The sequence below is a fragment of the Paroedura picta genome, chromosome 2, assembly GCF_049243985.1.
Source record: "Paroedura picta isolate Pp20150507F chromosome 2, Ppicta_v3.0, whole genome shotgun sequence".
NCBI classification, from domain to species: domain Eukaryota; kingdom Metazoa; phylum Chordata; class Lepidosauria; order Squamata; family Gekkonidae; genus Paroedura; species Paroedura picta.
Genome location: NC_135370.1, coordinates 153,345,132 through 153,364,924, shown reverse-complemented (window position 1 = coordinate 153,364,924; position 19,793 = coordinate 153,345,132). Strand labels below are relative to the sequence as shown.

Here is a 19,793-nt window from a genome sequence, read left to right as displayed (position 1 = left end):
AAATCCTTCTGCTTTGCTTTCCTCTGATATTTCAGTATATATCAAGATAGCTTTTTTTTTTAGTGGCTTTTTTCTTACTACTTTTGAGCTTTGAAAGCATTGTTCATGTTTCTATTCCTATGGTCTTCACTTGTCTTTTCCCAAATTGCTGCCTTCCAAATGTGTGTGTTTTTTTAAATTCTGTGTCTTCCAAGTGCTGCACTCTGCAAAATGTGTGCTTTCCCTGCAACGCAACACCAAATGTCTTTATTTCACACCCCAGTGTATTAGTGTTTCGGAGCTTTCTTATGAAGTGTTCCGTGGGTGGTGGTGGGATTTGACAGGTTCCAAGTTTATTACTGAGACGTGACAGATTAATGATGCGGTGTTCCAATCCAAGCATTGAGCAAAAACACTCTGCCTTATTTTCATAAAATATAGATTCATCCAGTAATTTGAAGGTGTCAAAGATAGCATCCTGAAGAAAATAGCTGATAGTTTCTGTGCTCTCCAGCCTGTTATGCAACTTTAATGCTTTTTCAAAGTTTGATTTGAAACGAAATCCTGCTGATACACACTAGTCATTTCCAAAGACTGCCGTGGCCAAACTGTGTGTGGATCCCTTTGGTCTGATGACAGGCCTTCTTGATGACTCCTGTTCCTGCATGCATATAATTAAAGCAACAACATGAGAGCAGAGATCCCACTTTCTCCAACTCACAATATTTCTCTGGGTAGAAGAGGATGGTTTGGATCCTCGCTGTTGTGTTCTTTGGATTGCATTAAAGCAGCTGTTCAGGACTGACTCTTTCATGGTGTCAAAAAAAAATGGAATCTAAGAGATGAGAAAATGTCAAAGGAAAGTTCATTTGTAACCAGGGGACTATATTCTGGCTTTTTAAAAGTGCTCTTTGATTAATAACAATGCAACCTAAGCAAAGTTTCGTCCTTCTGTGTACATTAAAGTCAGTGGATGTTATGGTACTTAGAGTTGCACTCTATGATCCACATACAGCGATTCCATGAGTGGGATGAAAAGCCCAAATAAAGGCTTCCATTTGCACTTTTCTGTTCCATCAATGCTACGTTCTTGTCCCCCACTTTCTTAAAATTCCTAGGAGGTCTCTAAACCACATTGTGAGCACATAAGTACCTGCTTTCACTTCTACAAGGTTGCTCCATCTTCTACTTTTTCTGACCATATCTTGGAATCATGGTCTACAGTTGAAGCCTGGGTGGTCATAATTGTGCAAGGATTTGCAAATGTTGATGAATTTTACTAGCCAGTAATTTATAATTGTGTAGGAGTATTCTTATATCTTGTTGGTCTCCTTGCCTCTTGAGCCCCCTCCCCCACTTAGCCATGTTTAATGCTTTGTCTTTACTCCCCCCCCCCCCCAGCAGTGCTCCACAGCTGCAACACTGGAGGCTTCTGTTTCTATGTCTGGAGTTCTGAGGCAGCATATCTGTAAGGGTTCTGACGGGTTGAATGATATCCATCTGTCCCTCTTATATTATCACTAGCTTTAGGTGGTTGTACATGGATATTGTACATCTTAACTGGTAGCTGGACAGTTACCTTGGAAGGCCATCAAACTGGGCATAGAAACCAAATATGCCGCCACTTAGCACTGGCATTCCAATGTTTACTTCCTCTGAATGTGAAGTCTCCTGTTAGTTGTCATGGCCAGAAGCCATCAATGGATCTATTTCCCCTGTATCTTGCGCCTCTTTAAAGCCATGGATGGTCATGGCTCTTTTTACATCCCCCAGCAGTGATTTCCTTAATTTAATTACTTCCTGACTGAAAAAGTATTCCTTTTTTTCTGCCCTGATGTATTACTTATCAGCTTCCTTAGGTGCCCCTGTATATCATGCATCTCCTGTCCATCAGCAATGCACTTTCATACAGTGTACAAGAAGAAGAAGAAGAGTTAGTTCTTACATGCCGCTTTTCTCTACCATTAGGAGTCTCAGAGCGGGTTACAATCACCTTCCTCTCCCCACAACAGACATCCTGTCAGACACCCTAATATTACTGCTTGGTCAGAACAGCACTATCAGTGCTGTGACAAGCCCAAAGTCACCCAGCTGGCTGCATGTGGGTGCTTGCCAGAGTAGAAGTCCACACTCATAACCACTACACCATGCTGGCTCTCTGTGGTATACAGAGTCTGTGTAAGCTTCCTGGGCAAAAAATATTTGCTTAATAAACCACAAGTTATCATATGGTTGGGTTATTTGTTTGTGTACTTTTAAGTCACTAATCATAATGAATATCCAAAATCTGGAGAATGAACATTCCCATTTGAATACTGCTAGCCCTTTGTGAATTTTCACTGTATCTGAAAAGAGAGACCTGTTTCCTCATTTTTTGTACAAAATACTGATGGCGAGTACTGCCAAACTGTTGATATTCACAGGGTTTTGGAACAGTTAATGTGATTTTAAGCTGTCCTTCGCAACATCTGTGTGTAAGGTTAGCTTCCCATTTTAAAATTTCATTCACACAGTTCCACATGTGTGTGATTTAAAAGAGTCACAAAAGTGATTACCTGTTTCTAACCTCACGGCCCCTTTTTAGACCATGTGTGCATTCCTGAGCTTCAGTCTGACAGCATGAAATTGTGACAAGAATATCAAGTCCCTTTGGGACTTACAAGGACTTTGCATGTGGATAGGGAGAAGAAGGTGGCCCTGGAGCTGAAGAGATTATGATAAAATGGCTCTACACAATGTAAGGTGTGGGATTCTAACAGCTGTCTTTCCCCCACCTGTATACATTATGTAGGATTTTCCCTTCACATACCTAAAGCAGTGATCTATGGTTCATGGAAGCTCATATTGAAATAAATATTTAGCCTTTAAAGTTCCAGTAGACTTGTTTTAAGAAACCATACCTTTTGTTCCAACTGTTAGCTGAGCAGATATAAATCAAATGTGAGCTTTTTTGAACAAGGATACAAACATCACTAATTTCAGACATGTTTACTTCAGAACCATTTATAGAAACATACAAGTTCTGAACTGGCAGTTTCTAGAATTAAAAGAGAGCTTCAGGGCTCTGAAAGCCACCATAGGCTCCTGGACAAAAGTTTCATCTGGACTCATTGCAAATGTGGCCAAAATAGGACCAAGCCCTATGAAGATAGGTTGAGGGACTTGGGAATGTTCAGCCTGGAGAAAAGGAGGTTGAGAGGGGACATGATAGCCCTCTTTAAATATTTGAAAGGTTGGCACTTGGAGGAGGGCAGGATGCTGTTTATGTCGGCTGCAGAGGAGAGGACACGCAGTAATGGGTTTAAACTTCAAGTACAACGATATAGGCTAGATATCAGGAAAAAACTTTTCAGTCAGAGTAGTTCAGCAGTGGAATAGGCGGCCAAAGGAGGTGGTGAACTCCCCCTCACTGGCAGTCTTCAAGCAAAGGTTGGATACACACTTTTCTTGGATGCTTTGGGCTGATCTTGTGTTGAGCAGGGGGTTGGACTAGATGGCTAGTATGGCCCCTTCCAACTCTATGATTCTGTGATTCTGTGACTCTTCTTTTATTTAAAAATGAACCCAGGATTTCAGGAAAGAGAGAAACTTATTCAGAAGACCAAATAAGAAGAGAGCTGCGTCAGCACAGTCACTCACTGGACAATCTCTACAATAAAAGAAGCTAAAGTTTCTTGCCCTGTACCCCTGAAAGCTCACTTGACATGGGCTCAGGCAGCTTTAGCAGCCTTTCATGCTAGCTGTTTCCTGGAGGACCACAAGGCACCCCTAGGTTTGTCAGACCCTATTCCACGGATTTGGACTCTAGAAGTGAAGCTACAGTGAGGAAAGTGGTACAAGCAATTTTCCATTTATCAGCCCACACCCTCCTCCTAGAGCAGTGAGCCCGTTATTCTCTCATGCACAGAAGCCACGAAGATGAAACATCTGTAACCTCTGTTAATCAAGTGGTCTTCTGTGCAGTACATGTCCCTCCCTCCTTTCTCTACCATGGGCTGCCAAATGTGCAGGGGCCGCCTCATGGTGGCAAATGGAACTTGAGGAGGAGTGCTTGCCCCACCTCTGTCCAATGACCTTTTGGGCAGGGAAAGGAATCCAGAGAAACTGAAGGGACGGGGAGCACTCCAAAGTTATTTTTACAGAAAAGTCTGGAAGCTCTTCCATGTGTCTGGTCTGCAATCATGGAGTCCCATGTGCACCTGCATGGAAGACTGCTTGATGAATAGAGGGACAACCCCGATTACTGTAATGGTGTGTGGAAGCTCCTACAATCCCATAGTGTTTTGGAGGCAGGACAGCAAATATCTGTGTGGAAGCAGCCTTACTTGTGTGTGTTTTGTTTTTCCTAAAAGGGATAGATTTGTGTATGGCAATATTCTTTCTGCGGTGTTTAAAAATAATCAGTTTGTTTAACATTAAATAGATGTTTGGGACTTTTTGTGTGTGTCCCCTTACTTCAGGGTGAAAGAATAAATAGTGAAGAAGAGAGTCTAAGAAGAATGGAGGAAGAAAGATTACTCCTTCACAACCAACTGTGTTGTCTTCAAAATGAACAGGAATCCATCCTCTCCATGATTGGAAATGAAATTGATGCTGCTTGTGAAGTTTTCTCTAGGGATTCACTGGAAAAATTCAATGTAAGTAGAACTTCTCAGTCTGCTTCAGATTCTGTTCTCGTTAATTTACTCATGGGCATGTGTTGTGGAATTTTGAACATGGCTTCGGGGTAAAAATGCTGTTAATGCAGACACTTTAGCTTAGCACACAACATTTGACCTTTTAAAAAAGGCGTTTCTCATATTGCTCTTTTGTGTGGTTAATTCATTGCTACTTACTTTGCCAAGAGGTTAAAAAGTGCCTTCTTGGGCCCATCAGACAACATAAGATGGTAAAACTGTTCCTAGACCATGTTACCTAAACTGGGAAACTGGATTGCTTCCCCATGGGGGGGGGGGGAATGGATCTTACAATTGTACAAAGAAATTGTACAAAGCTAGCATATGAAGGAGAAGGTTAGGCTAGTATTTTCTTTTAGAAACTAGGTTTCCAGGTTCAGAGAGTTTGTTTTATGGATGATAAATAATAATTGAGATCCGGGGATCATCTCTCCTCTCCCTTCTACCTACCATCAGAGGAACATAGTTTATTGCTCTATATTAGCTACCTTATTATTTTTCTTTCTGGGTTGTGTTTGTATTGAAAAATGATGGGCTATTGCCGTAACCTCTTAAAACAAATCATGCATACTTTTTGTCTTGGATAAAGATGTAACATTTCTAGAAATTTTGAAGCTAGCGGGAGAACCCACTTGTCCTGCTTTACTTCTGTAAAAGAGTGTGTATGTGAAAATATAGACAGTGCTTAGCATATAATATTGCACCATGTAGCATATTTATGGAATGAAGTTGCCATTGCTCTCTGAGACATATTCATATTTCCCTGTATGGGATATTTGTAAGATAGTGGCAATACACCATTGTCAGTCTTTTTCTGTCTTTACTGTTAGTTGCAACTCCCCCATCCTTTCAGATTTTTTTCCACAGAGCAATGGAGAAAGCATAATCTAGCCAGTTGCATTTGGCTATGAGGCAACTTCATTCAGAGGAAACGAAGCTATTTCCGAGGAAGGGCAATGCTTCCTGAATAGGCATTGCCCTTACTCTAAACAAACTTTGTTTCCCCTGACTGACATCATCATATAGGAAGTCCAATTACTGTTGGATAAAAAATAAACTAAAAAATGGTGCCAAGGCATCAGTCAAATGGGTATGTGGGTAATTACGAAAAAAAAAAGTTTTCAGGAAACATTTCAGTCTCCCTAAAAGCATTTTTAATGTCAAAAGCGTCCACTGGAAAATATTCGGTTCCATTTTAAATCTGATGTGTACAGCTACTTAAGTTAAAAATAGGCACTTATTGGGCTTTTTAAACTACTCTTTGATTTTCCTGTAAAGAAAAATATCCCCACCATCTTTTGTGTATAATATGTGCGTTCTGTGTGCTTATTTTTCATTTTATTTCAGACAATATCACTTATGCCAGGGGTACGGAATGATCCTCATCGGTGGTTAGCAGAAACAAAGGTAAATATGTTTAATAGCTGAGGATATTTTTAAACAATTTTTACGATAATAGTCTTATAAGATTCTTAGTTAAGGAGAGATTAAAGCACATCTCTTGCATGTAATCTCTTTTAAAGTAGATGGTCAAAAATCACTCTGTGTTTTATTTACGGCATTTGAAGCCAATAGACTCAGAAAGGTGTAACTCTGCTTAGGATGGCACTGCTGATATAATATCACCTGATCTCCTAGCTATGGAGAACAATTAATCATACCCAGTCTCCTTCCTTTTTGCTTCTACATCTCTCAGTAGGCTCCCCGCACCTTTCATTTGCAAAGCTAACCATAGTGCAGTGGTAATTTCGTCTTGGCAGTTTCCCTAAACAAGTTTGCAATCTGTGCTTTGGGAACAGATGAATGCTAAACCACACAAGGAGGAATCCTTGTATGAGGGGACAGGAGAGAGAACTGCATAAACCCACAAATCTACTTTTAGTTTCCTAACCAGACAGCATTATTTTGCTCCCAAGTCAAATAACTTAGGAGGGTTTTCAGAAAGTCCTCCATTTTTGCTGAAGTTTTTTGAAGTTTCGTTGTACTTGAATTCATATATCTTTGGAAGACCTCGTATGATATACAAAGAATCTGATATAGACTCTTATTTCTGTATCTCTGCTTAATAGATCAATGAGATGACTGGCACTTTGTAGCAATTTTTTTTTTAACTTGGGTATCTTTTATAAGCAACTTTATCTCAAAAGCTTTTAACAGAACTAGGTTCTCATGATCCAAAAGCCTTTTACACTTCACAAGACCAGATTTTCCTTCGTTGTATATTTAGGGTCACCTTGAAGAGAGGAAAGTTGACCAGTTGACTGGAATGAAATTGCATTTGTTTCATCTCAGTATCTTGTGACGTTATTGATGGGCTTGTTTGTAATGCACACAGACCAAGAGTGAATATCCCTGTAAATAGTGAAGATAAGAGTTTGGAGGACAAGGGCTATCATGGAAACAAACTCACTATTTAGATTGCTGATTCGTAAATTTTAGATGCTAACTATCAAGAGGACCTCAGAGTGCAGATAGTAATTGATTCATAAATCTGCCAAATGAATCTTTTTAGTTGTTAGGAGGAAGGTCTTGGAATGAAAAGCACTTTAGAAATACTATTTCACATTTGTGCCCCGGAAAAACAAACAGCCTTAATGATTTGCTGGGAAATACCGTTGTACGCACTCTCTGGGTTTCCTAGGTTTGCCGAGCCCAGAGCCATTGGGTTCGATCTATGGCTTTTGTGAGTGGACCAAATTCGCAGAAGGTATTTTTACCTCCCCTCCCCAATACGTGAACAGGGAACCCTCTAGATTGAACAATATATCAAGCATTAGAGAATGGGGAACTATAGTAATAAGAAGGAATGGACTAAAACTCTTTTCTTTCAAGCTTACACAGGTAGAATCCAAGTCTCACAACGCTGTGTATGTGTCTGGGGGATTTTCTCCTTGCTTTAGCCATGTATGCAGTAAGGCACAATGGAGGCTCTCCCAACCTTTAACAGTAACATTTCATAGATGAACAAGGTTGCTGTGGAAGGTTGTAACAAAAGAGCTGTAGATTTGCTCTGTTTGTGAAAACCCTTGGGTCAGCCTTTGGGCTTCAATTAAGAGGGCCACATGAGGTTTTGAAAAATCCTGCATAACCAAACAGCTTCTCCCAAATACTGAGTGTCCGTAGGAGCCTCTTCCAGTGCAGCATGCAGAGCTACAACCCTGAAGGTGGGGGGGGGGGGGATATGTGAAAGAGCGGAAATTACTTGTATATGCATATGAGTAGTATTGGGAACATGGCATTGGTATTGTTAAGTGTGTTCTCTCTCAGAAAAACATCCGTGTCAAAAAGATTAAGGGAAAGTACAATGGCACAGCAAAGAAGTTCTGGCGTTTATTGGTTATATTTAGGCCCACAGACAGACTGAAGACATTATGAGTCTATGGTAATTTCAGTGGAACTTGTGATTGGTACCATCTGTGTCTGTGCCTTTTCTGTTCTGCATGCAGTAGATATTGCCTCCAAACAATTAATTGTATATTGCATACTCTGTGGTAAATAAAAAAGCATGCAGTAAGAGCAGTCAGAAGTCTTGCATGTTGGGCTGTATCCATATGCATTTCAGTATGGGGATTGTTTTCAGATGAAGAAATGTATTCCTTTCCTCATCATTGTAATGGGGGGGGGGGTAGAACCCTTTCTGTCTGACTTGCTAGCATTCTGTGGGCTTATGCTTTGGGGATGATATTCAAGTATATCTTCCCCTAACTGCCTTTCAAAGTCATACAGTCCCACGTGGCTCTTCTGACTAATAAGGCTGATCCTTAAGCCCGGTGGCTGGAGTCTGAAGCTGACCTAGAGTCTAGGAGACTTGGGCAGGGGGGGAGGAGAACAAATATAAACAAATTTAAAAGTAAGGACAGAGGAAGACACTACCCTGTTTATCTCTGGCCTTAAAAAAATGTTTAAAATTTGTTTTATTTAATTGCCAGCCCTTCGCCCAGTTCCCAAGAAAGGGCTTGGGCATACATACTGGAATTTTTTTTCTGCCTTTTCCCCCTTAGGACAGCAGACCTCCATGCAGGAACACAAGGTCATAGCCTCCTAAAGTGAAGAGGAGAATTCTTATGATTCTTTGAATTCTAATGCTTGCAGGACCTTAAAAAAAAATTATTGTTAAAAACTGAACATATAAATAAAACAGGAAGGGGGTGGTAGGAGGAGCTGGGACTCATTACCTAACTGCCAATCAGGTAGGTTGCCCTGTCCTTGATTGCCCGTCGTTCCCACGAATGGCCAGTCAGGTAGGATGTCCCACCCATGGCCACATGCCCTCCAACTTCTTCCATGTGGAAGAAGTGTCAGCCCTTGGTAAGCTAGGCAGTCAGCGGGAGCTGTGAGGGAGGGTAGAGGTCCTGGGACTGCGGGCCCAGTGGGAGGGAAGGAGGAAGGGAGCCCCTGCCAGAGCTTGCCCCCACCCTGAGCAGCCCTAGCCCTGGCCTCACCAGGTTGCAGCAGAGCTGCTGGGCATGGGGGGGAGGGGAGGAATTGAGCCAATCCACACCAACGCTTCTGCTGCCCCAAGCAGCTCCTATTGCAGGCCTCAGCATAGCTGTCTGGTTTTAGGGGGGGGGGAGGGAGGAAGAATCCCTGCCAGTGCTCCTCCCCGCCCTGAAAAGTCCCACCATGTCCTCTCCTGGCCTCAGCAACACTGGGGGGGGGGGGGGGGTTGGCGCCTGTTGTATTATTAAGTACTATGGGCTTTCCCCCCCTAGTTTATTACAGTGTCTTTTCCAGCAGTTTATAAGGGAAAACCAGTATCCTATTTGCAAATTTTAAGTATCTTGCTAAAGACATCCTGTCTTGAAATGTATGGAACTTATGCTTGAGTAAGGGCATACAGAACAGAGGCCTTATATCTTTAGGGGAATTACGGGGAAATATTGTTTGAACAGCTGAAATCGCTTTAACACATTGAAACAGTTATGGAAACTTTTTTATTGTAGTCTGGTGTACTTTTCTCTCTCTCTCTCTCTCTCTTTTTTTTTTTTTGCAAAGATTAGGACCATATGTTAACTTTATCCCAAAGAAAAGTAAACACTTTCCCCTGAACAGCTACTGATAACTTCCTTGGATGGAAGATACTTCTCTCCCCCCCCCCCCCCCCCATCCCTTGCTGTTTGGCAGTCTCTACTACATTGCAAAGCTATAACTCATAAGCGTTGACCTGTCTTTGTCGTGCTGGTTCTTTAGCTGATTAGCTGTTCTTAACATTTTAGACTCAACAGGCTTTTCAACCAGTAACATGAGCTGTTTTCTTTCAGTAAAAAACCATTTTCTTAAAGAGATTTATTGACCATGCGAAAACACTGAGTTTTGGAGGTTAAATTTTGCATATTCAGTGAGGATTATAGAACCGACTTGCTCTTGAGCTGCTGCATACATCGACTGGTCGTTTTCAATGGGTTCAGTCCAACCTTTATCCTATTACTTATGTCATATTTGCATTTCACCACAAAAGAAAGGTCACTGATGACGATGCAGAGATTGTGCCCACGTCCAGTGCTATCTTTCACCTTTTTGAAATCTTTGTTGCTAAAAGTTTGACCTTGGGTGTGGTTGGAAAATGAAGAATTATTATTTCGATCATCAGCTCCGTGTGCCAGTTGCATGCCTTGGAAGTCATAACATGTGTTTCTTTGAACCATGTGTTCTCTGTGTGCAGTTCTGTGGAAGAATATACCGCACTAGAGGAAAGAATCTGTTGCTTGCTGGAAGATAACTATTTCCGAACATCTTTGCTAGTTCTCCCATGTGTATCTTAGTAGGAAACATTTGCTTGCGGAGGGCTTTGAAGGGACAGGGTCTAGTCCTGCCCCTTCAAAGCTAAACCCAGTAAAGAGATACAATACATTGTTGACTGAGGGGTGGGATGGGGTGCCTTGCAGAGATCCTTTACATATTAGATGATATCATATGTGTGTGTGCCGTTCCTCTCCGAGGGGGACTTATTTAGTACTCCATTGTGGAACTGAAAGGCACTTTTGAAACCAGTTTCTGTGTGCTTCTCCCTTAGAGAGTGCTTCTCCCTATGAGAGAACCCTCACTGCATTCAAGCTCTGTTTCAAGTACCATAGCTATGTCAAGTGAGAAGATTGTCTGCCAGGTAGTAGGGCTGTTCCTGCCATTGACCCAAGACTCTGGAATGGTCTCCCTGGTGACGCTTTGAGTTTTTCTCTTTCTGCTTTTCACAGGCAATGTAAAATCTCTTTATTTCCAAAGGCATTCAGCTGCTGCTGCTTGTTTTTCCTTTTGTGGTGGTATCAACTTCCTTATGGACCCCTCTGTTATTTTCATAGCACTTTTCAAACTGCTTTTCTTCTCTTTTTATATTCTGCCTTTGGAAAGGTAAAATGCAAGTAACTTTAAATAGCTTCCTGTCAAAGCTGACAATGCAAACTATGTTTTGATGGTGTTGATGTGGTACAGGAGAGTGGCCATATATCACTGGACGTAGGATTTTCCTTGTATGCAGGGTAGGATCCACGGAGGCATTCTGTAAGTAGTTCTGGTTTGCTCAATTGAGGGATCTCAATCCGCTTTCACCAAAACAGGTTTCAAACTCTATTTGACAAATAATAGTCATTTCCATGTTGCTATCAGACCAGTCTTGCTCATTTTTCATTTTGGTTTCTTTTTCCCAACCTGGAACAGAAGGTGACAAAAGTTTCTTCTCCTGCATCTCAGTTTAGATCTGGCAGTTTAGATCTGTGGAACTGTGAAAATGGGGGAAAACCCACTGTAACCCCTTCCTCCTAGTCAAGACAAACACTGTGCCAATGTATTCTTCTAGACAAAACTCCAGTGGTTATGTGAGGAAGCAAAGGAGAAAGAGGCCAAGGAGAGGAAGCTGCGGCGTCATCTGCAGCAGAGCCGAGAGCAGCTGAAGCACCTGACATTGAGTAAAGAGTCGGAGCGCCAAGCTCTTATAGGTCAACTGGAAAAGCAAGAACAATTCCTGGATGAAGCTCATCAAGCAAAAAGGGGTAAGCTAGCCTAATCCATTTTGGTTACTATTGATCTCCCTAATATGATCTGATTTATTTTAAGGCAGTAAGGACCCCAGGGTGGGATATACATAGGATATTTATTTATTTAAGAGGAAATACATGTTACAGAGAAGAATGGAATTTGACATAGGGATGCCATTTTCAGCATCAGCCTTGAGTTTCTTAGGATGTACATTTCAACCTCTGGTAGAGCTTACACATTGTCCCATTTTGCATACATTGGCTAATGCACTTTTAATGTACTTTAAAAGTAGATTTTCCTGTTTCTCATAAATCCAGATGCAAAAACACGTTGAAAATGCATTATCCAACTTTTGCAGAATGAGCCTTAAGTAGTTTTGAGTTGATTTGCTGCATTTGGGAAACTGCATGCAATTTTGGACACTCCGTCTCTAAAAGGATATCATAGAATTCTGAAAATGCACAAAAAAGCAATTCAAGGGTCAGAGCATCTTAAGAAATAGTTGAGTTCAGACAAAAAGTAAAATTGGAGGGACGTGGAAGCGGCTTATAAATTTAGATAGAGAAATGGGAAACCCCTTGCATAATACTAGTATTTGGTGCCAACATTAGGCAATTTTTGGTGATTTAGGATAAACAAAAGAGAATAATCTTCAAAATAACTAAATTAACATGGAGTTTCTTGCCACAAGACATAGGCAAAGAGACTAGTTTAGGTAGCTTTAAAACAGGCATTAGACAAGTTAGTGGCACATGAGTCAATTGGTATATTGCAACCATTAACTGTGATGGCTGAATGAAGCCTTCGTGTTCAAAGGCAGTGTGGGGCGGAACATTATGGGGTGGGGGGAGCATTAGAATGTTGTGGACTTCATATTCTGTTTGTGTGCTGCCTAGCGGTATCTGATTGGCTACTGTGGGAAAGCAGAACCTTTTGGCCTGATCTTGTAGGGCTGCTCTTGTGTTTTCTCTTAGCAAGCTTCTACTAGCAACAAAATTGAATAGACTTTGTTAACAGACATATTTTGGTACCTTTAAAGACCTGAACAATTCAGGGATTGGTAAAATGTGTAAAAGGCAGAGTAACTGGTCTTGCAACATTTCTGATGTAGAGTAGGGCAGAAATTTGTAAGCAGTAGAAGATAATATTTTAAGAAATATGCACAGTTCTGCGAGTAGAAGAGAGAGCCTATAATTTCTCTTTATTTTAATAACTACATTTCTCTTATTGAATAAAATAAGAGTTGTTTATCTCTTTGATGGCCCAGAAGTCCCACAGAACATGAGAAAAATAAAAATGATACATATCAGAGGGTGGCCCGAAATCTTTTTATGACATCTAATAATGTCCAATTATGAGATTTTGTCTGTAACTGGTATCTGTTCCCCTAAGTGAGTCAAAATTCATGAGCATTCTGTTAATTAAAATGAATTGTGATACTTACTGTGCATAGGTCAAAAGACAGAGAGAGAGAGTCCAAATTCATCTTAAACCGCCATGTTGGGTTTGGAAAAATAGCCATTTAGCCTAGATGACTTTTAAAACAGAAAGAAAACAAAGTATCTCATTATCTAAATGCTTGATTATGCAGCACACTATATTAGCACCTTTTCCTGTGTGTGTGTGTTTGAGGCTTTAAAATACTGTTATGGCTTCTTGTATTATCAACATTGTTCTTCGTATATTTTCATACAAATACTGCAGAAAGAGCCTCAAGGGATCTTGTTACTGTTCTCATTCCTAATTGTATTTCATAGTTATTTCTGCTTGCTTCACCACGTTCCCTTTATATTTCTTCATAGTCATATGTATTTCTTACATCCATTTAAAGTTAAGTTTTACCCATAACATGTTTCACTGGCGGTGAGATGCCATGGCTCAGTGGTAGAGCACTTGCTTTCTTCCCTGGCTCTAGGGAGGTTCGGCTAGTCTCTACTAGAGCTAGGGCCTTTTCTACTCTGGCTCCTGCCTGGTGGAACTAGCTCCCAGAAAACATCAGGGTCCTGTCGGAATTGAACGACTTTAAAGGGCCTGTAAAACAGAGCTCTTCCATCAGGCCTTTGATTGTGGCCTTAGATGTCTGGTTTTAGGCTTTTAGATTATGGAATTTTTAGCATGAATATGTTGTTTGCTGCCCCCTCTGGAAGAGAGGGCAGGTTATAAATCTAAATACCTAGTGAGACCAGGGCCCTGTGAAACTTAGAACAGTTCTGCAGGACCTGTAAGACTGAGATGTTCTGAGAGATGTATGATTGAGATCAGGAAAATAACATCTAAAATACTGGCTTCCCTACTTGAGAATCCCTCCATCCAATCCAATTCACTCCCCCCCCCCCCCTGCAGTAAGAAACTTCCCAGGCCGCAAGCAAATCGGCCGCTTTTGCGGCATGTGTGGCCGGGCGATCGCCCTCCCCACCACAGGGGGTCCGTAGCCTTTAAAAGGTTGCGGACCACTGCACTAAACCACAACGTCAAGTAACCCCCCTCTGTAAAAGTACCCACAGAAATAGAAGAGGTGATTTTAAAATTATTTTTAATAATTATTTGTTGAATTAGTAATTTATGCCATGTATTATAGGTTGTTTTATATTTGCTGTGAGCCTCCCTGAGCCAGATAGTGAAGAGTGGCATACAAGAATAAAGATGATGATGATTATGATGATGATGATTACGATTACAAATAGATCCCACTTTCAGTCCTTGGTATTTCCCATTAAAAAAAATCTTTGGAGTAGGTGACATGGAAGACTTCTGCTTAGGGCTCTGGACAGCCACTGCCAATCAGAATAAATAATACTGACCTTAAAAGACCAAAGTTCTGACTCAGTATAAGGTAGGCAAAGGCATTTTAATTGTGGAACTGCAACTATCACATCTTTTTCAAACACTATTATGTTTTTCCCAAGCACATGTATCAGACAAGTATGTTCACTAGGGAACATAGACTGGTAGAGGAACAAAAGAGATGTATGGCCACATGTTTTTCCACCCTCACAAAAAGGTCATCATGTGGTCTGTTCTCTTTCCCCACTTCCGTGATGTTTCTCAGTGGAGCAGAATGTGCTTGAGTTCCTGGGAATTGGAACTAGTCACAAAAGGTAGATCTGATAGGGACTGGGACTGATAACACTTTTTACCCATTTGAATAGTATGCCTGGGATTGCCAAAGAATAGGGGGTCCACAGGAAGTGTTGACACTCAGTTGATTGCAGTACACATGCAAATGACTCAGAAAATGGCCGTGTCATGCAAGACTTCACCAACCTCCTTCCGTAGTGTCTGGCAGAATGCGTTGCATGATGTGATGCCACAGTATTCCATGTTTCCCCAAACCGCCCTAATGGTTACAGCAGATCTTTAGAGGTCATTGTTTAAAAGTATAACCATTAGGGTGTTGCAAGAATAAATACTCCCACAAACAGCAGAGAAGGACCAGTGCTTATCTGCTCTGGAAAAGCTGCCACTGAGAGGAATGTTTAATCAGCTAAATAGAAAAGCAATTAGGTACGTAATTCAAGAACAAAAAGAATTTTGGAAAACAAATAGGCACAGCTGCTATCAGCTTAAGTTTTCCGAACAGTTGTGGTTAATTTTGCATATCAGCGTAATATCAAATATTACTGGAGAAATAAAATCCACCAGGGAAGAGATGGGGCCAGGAACAATGAGGAAATTGTGTGCTAGGATTTTTAGACGTTCTAATTTTACTTCTCTCTCTTCCAAGTCACCTAAATGTATCATTTAATTGCTTCATTTTCACAATGACATCAAGATGCTCAGTAGTGGTACGTTTTTTTTTCCTGTTCCTTAAACAGCAATTTGCTGCCAGAAATAAATGGTAATCCAATTTCTTACCAGTCACAGATCTTTTTAATCTCTTTGAGAGCCAGTTATCATTGCTTTCTTTAAGACGGGGACAATTTTGTTTTACAGCGAGAACAGTGTTTTGAAGGAGACTTCTCATTTATATATTTTTATCCTGCCCTTTTTTCCAAGGAGCTCAGGTATAATGCATTCCCTCCCTCTGTTTCATCCTTACAACAATCCTATGAGGTAGATTAGGCTGAGAACCAGTGGGTAGCCCAGTAGCACTCAGCAGGATCCAGTGGGGGAGATGAAGGATGAAGAGTAAGGTGATTGGCTCAAGAGGAGCAGTATAGAAGCTGGAGAAATAAGGACATCGAGGCTCATGGAGCAGGGTCAGGGAGCACTCCATGTCGATCTATGGTCTTGAAGGCATCATCAATATTTAATCTCTAGGGGAAAAAATTGCTTTTCATTTCAATGAGCCTATTTCGAAATTATTTTGGGAAAACCTGCGCATATTCCATCAATGTTCAGATATGTAAGCAAAGTATACTTTTGGGCTTGTTAATTGTGATAGTTCCTACAAATAGGGCCTATTACACTGTAGTATTATGAATATTTAGATCTAATTTTGAACATGGGGACCACTGCTGTTTTCCTTCAATTAAAAAAAAGGGTGCCTCTGTCCAAAATTGCATTGCTTAGTTTCTGTTAATGTATGCAGCTGTCTCATTTAAATTTCATAATTACAGAGTATCCAAAGCATACTATGTTTATTTCCAGGAAAACTGGATGGTGATTTTTCTCTTTTTGTTCTCATCCTTTCTAAACTATATTAAGGATGAGCAGTATCTTGTCTAATGTATGGATCTTCCAAGTATGCTGTAACAATCTTTACATCTTCCCTAGCTGGACTGAACATCCTTGAAGTGGGATTGTCAATTAGCATGGTTTTAAATTAGACATGCAAAAGCCAAGATTAAAAGAAAGTAAATCTCTCAAATTGAGCAAATTTTGAAAGCAGGTCTAAAAAGGGAAGATCAATGGATTGAAATGAAAATAGTAAATATTCGCTTGATAACAGCAACCACCTGCCCCTCAAAGTGTAGTATTTCATTAATTGGATTATTGTAGATTCAAAAGAACTTTCAATATTTTGTGGTATAATCGTGGTCCATTTATCTTCACTCTCATGAATTAAAGAATGACCTCATTTCCTGGGATTTGAACAGCAGATACTTTTGCTTTGCTGGATGTATATGTCCAATAGATGCCAGTGAAACTTTTAGAATCTAAATTCGGATTCCAAACCAGAGTTAAAGCATTGTTTGAAAACAAACAAACAAAAAGAATAAACCATAGTTTGTAGCTTGCACATAAAAGTGTGGTTTGCTATAGAACTGGAAATAATGAAATTCTAAGCCATGAGCTAGAAGCAAGCCCACCAATTTCCAAGGACCAAAAATGGTTTGCCTTAAATTGATCCTCTCACAGATGCTCAGATTACTCACATGTGTCACTATCATACACAAAGGATATTAACAAGTATTAGTCTATATTTCAGTATAGTGTCCTGCTCCATTTCCCTTTTCTAACAGCATCAGCTACATCTATTCCAGAGCTTTGTGTACCAATAGGCTGTAAATCTTTGAATCAAGATATTCATAAACATTCTCTAAAACCTTTGCAGATGAGTCACTGGATACAAAAGTTCTTCGCAGGCGAGTGAAACCAAACATTTTGCAGCCAATAGCTATGGCAGTGTCTAAAAATGCAGACTTTTTGTTTTTCTTTTGGCTACGTTTGGGGAAAACAACTAGTGCGTTTCCTCAAGTCTGCATGTTCTGTACTTTAACGTTCCCCATTTCTCTCTATATATCTGCAGTATTTGCCATATGAGATTGTACTAATTTTAGAGTTAGAATACTGGGCAATCAGTGCAAAAACTGGATTGATAAATGGCAGTGGGAAATCAAGAGAATATCATATACCTCAAGTCTTTTTGTTAGAAGTGGGAGCCTCCCCCCCCCTATCCCCGCAAACAAAGAGGCTGGGTTTCACAAGATTCCAGCAAGGGACTGCAAACTACATGGATGTGAAAGGGGGGGGGGGAGCCAGGTGCAGGTGCATAAATTCACTCTTCCTCCCCAGAGGTGCATAGCCATTAAAGTTTAATGGATGGCACATGGATTTGCAGAATTCAGCTGTATAATTATTTCTCAGGTGATTTCTCTGTTTAACACCTTTTGGCGTCAGATTGTTCCTTTGCTTTTACAGATGGTTTGACCTACTTTGGACTTGGAGAAGAGGGGAAAGTTACATATTCAAACAAATAAAATATTCAGAATAGTCCACAATCGAACTTTTAAAAAGTTTACTAATTAATAGCCATAGCAGTGGCTTTTCAGACTTCATAATTGCTGCACTGAATACAGTCTTAAAAACACCCTCTTAATTGTGTTGAGAGTGGAGGATGGAGGGGTAGGAAGAAAGAGTTTAAAATTAGAAAATCAGCAGTAAGCAAGATACTCAAGCAGACTCATTTTACTGAAAAGGCAATAAAATCGAGGAGTAAGATGCTAAGTCAGCTGGACGTTTTTATGGAGGCACAGGAACGAAGGGTCCAGTGACCGAGTAAAGATCAATTTAATAAAAGGGACAGGCTCTTGAGCCAAGTAGTATTTATGTCTGGACTAACATTTGCCTAAGAAAATTTTCTCAACACTGGCTAAAAGAAGAGGGTTATGATTTAAGACAAGATCCCCGAGAGATATTTTTGAAAGTGGCAAATCTCACAGTTGAAAGGTTAATTTATAGAAGTTTTGTGTGCAAGCTGTTTCAGCCCCCAGGGGAAAGTATAGATTTCCAATCCAGTTTGTGTCAGACATCAAAAGTAAACATACATATACATGCAAAAGTAATAGCAAATAATGTCTTTATAAGAACTGAAACATTGTTCTTTGCCAGAATGTATAACTATTTTGAATGCAAGCAATAGAAAAAGGCTAGTTCTGTTAACTTCTCTAAAAGTATGCAGAGGTACTTTAATTCAGATCTTGGAGATCAAAAGATAATCCTATGAAATATGAATTCCTGGTAAAAGCTAGCAACTATTTGTTGACTGTAAGTTGGACTTCACTGTTACAGGAAAATTTAATTTGGATGCGGTAATGGAACTAATTGGGTAAAAGGAAGAATGGGAAAATTATGTACACCAAAACAGAAATGAGGGTTGTATAAGAATCTTAAATCATTGTTTGCTACTGTTCCCCTTGACTGAAAAAGGCAGCTTTTTAAAAAGGATCACTGTGGTAGATTTCTTCCACAAAAATATAAGAAAGGATCTTTGATACAACCATGTGGGAGACTCCCCCCCCCCAGAAAAAAAAGGAAGAAAAGAAATCTTTTCACCTAGTAATGTCATCCCAAACTATGGCACATCAGCATCATGTTTTTTGTAGAACAGAAGTGTGAAAAGGGGAAGGAATATGGAGGTTATGTTGACACTAAACAAATCTTAATTTCAGAATTAAGAAAAATATCCTTACTTGACTGGACAGCAGGAGCTAGTCGGGGATGCCAGAGAGCCCACCTTAAGCCTCTTGCTATGCAAGCACAGTAGTATTTCACCTGCTCCCAATGAGAGGTCTTAGAGTACCCCACAGGCCTGGTAGGAGTTGAGCACTCAAGAGTATCCAACCTTGAACCTTTCCCAACTGGGACTTTCAGTTGCTTGTCATTTGGCCTCACTTTGTAGCCAGTTATTGATTGATTAATTGCATTTATATAACACCCTCCCCTTGGGCTCAGGAACCCAATCATTTGATGAGCTATTCTGATGTTCCTGAATTAATTCAGATCCAAATGTTTGCACTCTGCTGCTTTCTCATGGTTATCATTCCTTTCCCTTCAACCATCTACAGCTGTTAAAAGGCACATAGTTATATCTATTTGAGCTCTTTGATTTGAAGCTTAGTTTTTAGATTGTCTGCTTTCTGAGTAGAAAAAGTTATTTTGTGTTAAGTATCAGAATGTTTTATTTTCCATTTCCATTTATTTTATTTTCCATGCTGTATTTCTCAGAGTAGGCTCACAATGGATCCTGACCCTGGTGTGAAATGATTCAGCAAATAGTATACACCCTAAATGGCTCAACCTTATCTTGAAAATGGCAGCAGTGTCTGCTGTTCAGGGCAGCAATATATGCAATTAGAAGAAATAATTTTGAATATTTATAAGAGCTCGGAATTCTGTTTTCACATGACTGTGTATTAAACTAATTGAACGAAACTCAGTCAGATGAATTTTAACACCAAGCGGCTTTTAACAAGTAGCCAGCTTGGTGTAGTGGTTAGGGGCAGC

At 40.3% G+C, this 19,793-nt stretch overlaps 1 protein-coding gene across 6 annotated transcripts in view; it reads left to right on the top strand.

Moving 5' to 3' along the window:
* CEP128 (centrosomal protein 128) overlaps positions 1 to 19,793 on the top strand; it is a 237,187-nt gene that overhangs the window by 87,031 nt on the left and 130,363 nt on the right. For all 6 annotated transcript variants that reach the window (XM_077323396.1, XM_077323398.1, XM_077323395.1 and 3 more), the window contains exons 16-18: positions 4,440 to 4,616; positions 6,003 to 6,062; positions 11,446 to 11,638. In XM_077323396.1, coding sequence (XP_077179511.1) covers positions 4,440 to 4,616; positions 6,003 to 6,062; positions 11,446 to 11,638 — 430 coding nt within the window. The remainder of the gene's footprint in view (positions 1 to 4,439; positions 4,617 to 6,002; positions 6,063 to 11,445; positions 11,639 to 19,793) is intronic.